Source organism: Dendropsophus ebraccatus, chromosome 1 (genome assembly GCF_027789765.1).
Source record: "Dendropsophus ebraccatus isolate aDenEbr1 chromosome 1, aDenEbr1.pat, whole genome shotgun sequence".
NCBI lineage: Eukaryota > Metazoa > Chordata > Amphibia > Anura > Hylidae > Dendropsophus > Dendropsophus ebraccatus.
Genome location: NC_091454.1, coordinates 11,494,190 through 11,502,299, shown reverse-complemented (window position 1 = coordinate 11,502,299; position 8,110 = coordinate 11,494,190). Strand labels below are relative to the sequence as shown.

At 49.2% G+C, this 8,110-nt stretch overlaps 1 protein-coding gene across 7 annotated transcripts in view; it reads left to right on the top strand.

Annotated features, from left to right (window-relative positions):
* The first annotated feature begins 2,745 nt into the window (after nucleotides 1–2,745).
* Nucleotides 2,746–8,110, top strand: part of DGKI (diacylglycerol kinase iota) — a 152,509-nt gene continuing 147,144 nt past the window's right edge. For all 7 annotated transcript variants that reach the window (XM_069967037.1, XM_069966999.1, XM_069967016.1 and 4 more), the window contains exon 1: nucleotides 2,746–3,073. In XM_069967037.1, the coding sequence (XP_069823138.1) occupies nucleotides 2,892–3,073 (182 nt within the window). In that variant the 5' untranslated portion in view covers nucleotides 2,746–2,891. The remainder of the gene's footprint in view (nucleotides 3,074–8,110) is intronic.

Sequence of the window (8,110 nt, the reverse complement as noted above, 5' to 3'; positions counted from 1 at the left end):
TATAATGATGGATGATGGGGACGTAGCGTATAATGATGGATGATGGGGATGTAATATATAATGATGGATGGTGGGGATATAGTGTATAATGATGGATGATAGGGATGTAATATATAATGATGGATGATGGGGATGTAGCGTATAATGATGGATGATGGGGATGTAGTGTATAATGATGGATGATGGGATTTAGTGTATAATGATGGATGATGGGGACGTAGCGTATAATGATGGATGATGGGGATGTAGTGTATAATGATGGATGATGGGGACGTAGCGTATAATGATGGATGATGGGGATGTAATATATAATGATGGATGGTGGGGATATAGTGTATAATGATGGATGATGGGGATGTAGTGTATAATGATGGATGATAGGGATGTAATATATAATGATGGATGATGGGGATGTAATATATAATGATGGATGATGGGGATGTAGCGTATAATGATGGATGATGGGGATGTAATATATAATGATGGATGATGGGGATGTAGTGTGTAGTTATGGATGGGGATGTAGTGTGTAGTTATGGATGGGGGACATGTAATATATAATGATGGATGATGGGGATGTAGGATGTTGGATGATGGGATGTTCATACAGTATATATACTTTGTGCTGACAATGAGGTTACAGTCCTGTGTGGTATATAATGAAGTATAGGGGGATGAGTATACAGTATATACAGTGTGGTGATGATGAGGCTTTATATAATGATGTATAGGGGGATGAGTATACAGTATATACCGTGTGGTGATGATGAGGCTGTATATGATGATGTATAGGGGGATGAGTATATAGTATATACTGTGTGGTGATTAACCCGGCTGTATATAATGATATATAATGATGTATATAGGATGAGTATACAGTATATACTGTGTGGTGACGATGAGGCTAGGGTATATAGTACAGTCCCGTGTGGTGACCCTTCGGCAGTGGTAAATATGATGTATAGGGGGATGAGTATACAGTATGTACTGTATAGTGACGCTTCGGCAGTGGTATATAATGATGTATAGCATTATGAGTATACAGTATATACTGTATAGTGACGATGAGGCTGAATATAATTATGTATAGGGGGATGAGTATATAGTATATACTGTGTAGTGCTGATGAGGCTGTATATAATTATGTATAGAGGGATGAGTATATAGTATATACCGTGTGGTGATGATGAGTATATAGTATATACCGTGTGGTGATGATGAGTATACAGTATACCGTGTGGTGATGATGAGTATATAGTATATACCGTGTGGTGATGATGAGGATGTATATAATGATGTATAGGGGGATGAGTATACAGTATATACCATGTGGTGACGATGAGTATATAGTATATACTGTATAGTGATGAGGTAACACTCCTGTGTGGTGACACTTCGGCAGTGGTATATAATGTTGTATAGGGATATTAGTATACAGTATATACCGTGTGGTGATGATGAGTATATAGTATATACTGTATAGTGATGAGGTAACAGTCCTGTGTGGTGATGATATAGTGGTGAGTATATACCATGTGGTGATGATGAGTATATAGTATATACCGTGTGGTGATGATGAGTATATAGTATATACCGTGTGGTGATGATGAGTATATAGTATATACTGTGTGGTGATGATGAGTATATAGTATTTACTGTATAGTGATGAGGTAACACTCCTGTGTGGTGATGATGAGTATATAGTATATACTGTATAGTGATGAGGTAACACCCCTGTGTGGTGATGATGAGTATATAGTATATACCGTGTGGTGATGATGAGTATATAGTATATACTGTATAGTGATGAGGTAACACCCCTGTGTGGTGACGCTTCGGCAGCAGTATATAATGATGTATATAGGATGGGTATACAGTATATACCGTGTGGTGACGATGAGTATATAGTATATACCGTGTGGTGACGATGAGTATACAGTATATACCGTGTGGTGATGATGAGGTAACAGTCCTGTGTGGTGATGATGAGTATATAGTATATACCGTGTGGTGATGATGAGTATATAGTATATACTGTATAGTGATGAGGTAACACCCCTGTGTGGTGATGATGAGTATATAGTATATACCGTGTGGTGATGATGAGTATATAGTATATACTGTATAGTGATGAGGTAACACTCCTGTGTGGTGACGCTTCGGCAGCAGTATATAATGATGTATATAGGATGGGTATACAGTATATACCGTGTGGTGACGATGAGTATATAGTATATACCGTGTGGTGATGATGAGTATATAGTATATACCGTGTGGTGATGATGAGTATATAGTATATACCGTGTGGTGATGATGAGTATATAGTATATACCGTGTGGTGATGATGAGTATATAGTATATACTGTATAGTGATGAGGTAACACCCCTGTGTGGTGACGCTTCGGCAGCAGTATATAATGATGTATATAGGATGGGTATACAGTATATACCGTGTGGTGACGATGAGTATATAGTATATACCGTGTGGTGACGATGAGTATACAGTATATACCGTGTGGTGATGAAGAGTATATAGTATATACCGTGTGGTGATGATGAGTATACAGTATATACCGTGTGGTGATGATGAGTATATAGTATATACCGTGTGGTGATGATGAGTATATAGTATATACTGGATAGTGATGAGGTAACACTCCTGTGTGGTGACGCTTCGGCAGCGGTGACAGAGGGTCCAGTGCTGTGAAGGGGGCGGGGCGGTGGGCGTTCCCGGGCGCTGTGCTGTGATTGGTCAGGGAGGAGTTTCCCACAATGCCCCGGCTCTCTCCCCCCATGGATGCTGCAGCGGCGCCTCCTCCATTTGCAGCGCCTGGGAGCGGAGCGGTGACTGCGCCCGGGACCCCCCGCTCAGCCCCCGGGCCGCCACAGACATGAACCCGCCGCTCGACGGAGCTCAGAGCCGGGACAACGGCTGCCGGGGAGCCGAGGGAGGAGAGGAGGCGGCCGGGGAACCCGCCGTGCAGCAGCAGCCGGGGAACGGGCACAGGGACAGGGAGGAGTCCGTGGAGGAGAAGCTCCGGAACCTGACCTTCCGGAAACAGGTGTCCTACAGGTGAGACGGGGGCCGGGAGAAGCGCCGGGAACCGGGGAGGGGACACACTGATGATACAGGTGAGGGGAGTGGGGTGCTGATAATACAGGTGAGGGTAGTGGGGTGCTGATAATACAGGTGAGGGGAGTGGGGTGCTGATACTACAGGTGAGGGGAGTGGGGTGCTGATAATACAGGTGAGGGTAGTGGGGTGCTGATAATACAGGTGAGGGGAGTGGGGTGCTGATACTACAGGTGAGGGGAGTGGGGTGCTGATAATACAGGTGAGGGTAGTGGGGTGCTGATAATACAGGTGAGGGGAGTGGGGTGCTGATAATACAGGTGAGGGGAGTGGGGTGCTGATAATACAGGTGGTGAGGGGAGTGGGGTGCTGATGATACAGGTGAGACGGGGGCCGGGAGAAGCGCCGGGAACCGGGGAGAGGGAAGCGCCAAATACTGATAATACAGGTGAGACGGGGGCCGGGAGAAGCGCCAAATTTAGGTGAGGGGGGACATACTGATAATACAGGTGAGGGGAGTGGGGTGCTGATAATACAGGTGAGGGGAGTGGGGTGCTGATAATACAGGTGAGGGGAGTGGGGTGCTGATAATACAGGTGGTGAGGGGAGTGGGGTGCTGATAATACAGGTGGTGGGGTGCTGATAATACAGGTGGTGAGGGGAGTGGGGTGCTGATAATACAGGTGGTGAGGGGAGTGGGGTGCTGATAATACAGGTGGTGAGGGGAGTGGGGTGCTGATAATACAGGTGGTGAGGGGAGTGGGGTGCTGATAATACAGGTGGTGAGGGGAGTGGGGTGCTGATAATACAGGTGGTGAGGGGAGTGGGGTGCTGATAATACAGGTGAGGGGAGTGGGGTGCTGATAATACAGGTGAGGGGAGTGGGGTGCTGATACTACAGGTGAGACGGGGGCCGGGAGAAGCGCCGGGAACCGGGGAGGGGGAAGCGCCAAATACTGATAATACAGGTGAGACGGGGGCCGGGAGAAGCGCCGAGCACAGGGGAGGGGACACACTGATGATACAGGTGAGGGGAGTGGGGTGCTGATACTACAGGTGAGGGGAGTGGGGTGCTGATAATACAGGTGAGGGGAGTGGGGTGCTGATAATACAGGTGAGGGGAGTGGGGTGCTGATAATACAGGTGAGGGGAGTGGGGTGCTGATAATACAGGTGAGGGGAGTGGGGTGCTGATACTACAGGTGAGGGCAGTGGGGTGCTGATACTACAGGTGAGGGGAGTGGGGTGCTGATAATACAGGTGAGGGGAGTGGGGTGCTGATAATACAGGTGGTGAGGGGAGTGGGGTGCTGATAATACAGGTGGTGGGGGGACACACTGATAATACAGGTGAGGGGAGTGGGGTGCTGATAATACAGGTGGGGGGACACTGATAATACAGGGGGGGGGGACACTGATAATACAGGGGGGGGGACAGTGATAATACAGGTGGTGGGGGACAGTGATAATACAGGGGGGGGACAGTGATAATACAGGTGGCGGGAGACAGTGATAATACAGGTGGCGGGAGACAGTGATAATACAGGTGGCGGGGGACAGTGATAATATAGGTGGTGGGGGACACTGATAATACAGGTGGTGGGGGACAGTGATAATACAGGTGGTGGGGGGAAAGTGGTAATACAGGTGGTGGGGTGACACACTGATAATACAGGTGAGGGGGAGCAGTGATAATACAGGTGAGGGGGAGCACTGATAATACAGGTGAGGGGAGTGGGGTGCTGATACTACAGGTGAGACGGGGGCCGGGAGAAGCGCCGGGAACCGGGGAGGGGGAAGCGCCAAATACTGATAATACAGGTGAGACGGGGGCCGGGAGAAGCGCCGAGCACAGGGGAGGGGACACACTGATGATACAGGTGAGGGGAGTGGGGTGCTGATACTACAGGTGAGGGGAGTGGGGTGCTGATAATACAGGTGAGGGGAGTGGGGTGCTGATAATACAGGTGAGGGGAGTGGGGTGCTGATAATACAGGTGAGGGGAGTGGGGTGCTGATAATACAGGTGAGGGGAGTGGGGTGCTGATACTACAGGTGAGGGCAGTGGGGTGCTGATACTACAGGTGAGGGGAGTGGGGTGCTGATAATACAGGTGAGGGGAGTGGGGTGCTGATAATACAGGTGGTGAGGGGAGTGGGGTGCTGATAATACAGGTGGTGGGGGGACACACTGATAATACAGGTGAGGGGAGTGGGGTGCTGATAATACAGGTGGGGGGACACTGATAATACAGGGGGGGGGACACTGATAATACAGGGGGGGGGGGACAGTGATAATACAGGTGGTGGGGGACAGTGATAATACAGGGGGGGGACAGTGATAATACAGGTGGTGGGGGACAGTGATAATACAGGGGGGGGACAGTGATAATACAGGTGGCGGGAGACAGTGATAATACAGGTGGCGGGAGACAGTGATAATACAGGTGGCGGGGGACAGTGATAATATAGGTGGTGGGGGACACTGATAATACAGGTGGTGGGGGACAGTGATAATACAGGTGGTGGGGGGAAAGTGGTAATACAGGTGGTGGGGTGACACACTGATAATACAGGTGAGGGGGAGCAGTGATAATACAGGTGAGGGGGAGCAGTGATAATACAGGTGAGGGGGGGCAGTGATAATACAGGTGAGGGGGGGCAGTGATAATACAGGTGAGGGGGAGCAGTGATAATACAGGTGAGGGGGGGCAGTGATAATACAGGTGAGGGGGGGCAGTGATAATACAGGTGAGGGGGGGCAGTGATAATACAGGTGAGGGGGGGCAGTGATAATACAGGTGAGGGGGGGCAGTGATAATACAGGTGAGGGGGGGCAGTGGTAATACAGGTGAGGAAGGGGACAGTGATAATACAGGTGAGGTGTAAGGAATCCTGATAATACAGGTGAGGAGGGGGACAGTGATAATATAGGTGGTGGGGGACACTGATAATACAGGTGGCGGGGGACAGTGATAATATAGGTGGTGGGGGACACTGATAATACAGGTGGTGGGGGACAGTGATAATACAGGTGGTGGGGGGAAAGTGGTAATACAGGTGGTGGGGTGACACACTGATAATACAGGTGAGGGGGAGCAGTGATAATACAGGTGAGGGGGAGCAGTGATAATACAGGTGAGGGGGGGCAGTGATAATACAGGTGAGGGGGGGCAGTGATAATACAGGTGAGGGGGGGCAGTGATAATACAGGTGAGGGGGGGCAGTGATAATACAGGTGAGGGGGGGCAGTGATAATACAGGTGAGGGGGGGCAGTGATAATACAGGTGAGGGGGGGCAGTGATAATACAGGTGAGGGGGGGCAGTGATAATACAGGTGAGGGGGGGCAGTGATAATACAGGTGGGGGGGGCAGTGATAATACAGGTGAGGGGGGGCAGTGATAATACAGGTGAGGGGGGGCAGTGATAATACAGGTGAGGAAGGGGACAGTGATAATACAGGTGAGGAAGGGGACAGTGATAATACAGGTGAGGTGTAAGGAATCCTGATAATACAGGTGAGGAGGGGGACAGTAATAATACAGGTGAGGAGGGGGACAGTAATAATACAGGTGGGGGGTCAGTGATAATACAGGTGAAGAGGGGGACACTGACAATACAGTTATTGGGGGGACAGTAATAATACAGGTGAGGAGGGGGACAGTAATAATACAGGTGAGGAGGGGGACAGTGATAATACAGGTGGGGGGGCAGTGATAATACAGGTGGGGGGGCAGTGATAATACAGGTTGGGGGGGGCAGTGATAATACAGGTTGGGGGGGGCAGTGATGATACAGGTGAAGAGGGGGACAATGATAATACAGTTATTGGGGGGACAGTAATAATACAGGTGAGGGAGAAGGAACCCTGATAATACAGGTGAGGAGGGGCACAGTAATAATACAGGTGGGGGCCACTGATAAGGTGGGGGAGGACATACTGATAACACAGGTGAGGAGGGGGACAGTAATAATACAGGTGGGGGGCAGTGATAATACAGGTGGGGGACACAGTGATAATACAGGTGAAGAGGGGGACACTGATAATACAGTTATTGGGGGGACACTGATAATACAGGTGAGGGGGAAGGAACCCTAATAATACAGGTGAAGGTTGGGCGCTGATAATACAGGTGAGGGAGGGGAGACAATAATAATATAGGTGAAGGGGGGGTGCTGATAATACAGGAGGGGGGGCAGTGATAATACAGGTGAGGGACACACACACACACTGATATACAGGTGAGGGGGGACGGGGTAACACTGATATACAGTTGGGGTGAGGGACTGTGTGACACTGATATACAGGTGTGGGGGACCGTATAAATCTCATATACAGGTGAGGGGGACAGTATAACATTGATATACAGGTGAGTGGGGGGGCAGTATAACACTGATATACAGGTGAGGGGGGACAGTAACACTGATATACAGGTTAGGGGGGACAGTATAACACTATACAGGTGTGGGGGGGGGTCAATATAACACTGATATACAGGTGTGGGGGACCGTATAAATCTGATATACAGGTGAGGGGGGACAGTATAACATTGATATACAGGGGAGGGGGGGCAGTATAACATTGATATACAGGGGAGGTGGGGTCAGTATAACACTGATATACAGGTGAGGGGGGACAGTATGACACTGATATACAGGTGAGGGGGACAGTATAACACATATACAGGTGAGGGGGACAGTATAACACTGATATACAGGGGGGGGGCAGTATAAAACGGATATACAGGTGAGGGGGTCAGTATAACACTTATATACAGGTGAGGGGGACAGTATAACACTGATATACAGGGGGGGGCAGTATAAAACGGATATACAGGTGAGGGGGGGCAGTATAACACTGATATACAGGTGAGGATTGACAGTATAACACTGATATACAGGTGAGGGGGGGACAGTATGACACTGATATACAAGTGAGGGGGGGCAGTATAACACTGATATACAGGTGAGGGGGGACAGTATAACACTGATATACAGGTGAGGGGGGACAGTATGACACTGATATACAGGTAAGGGGG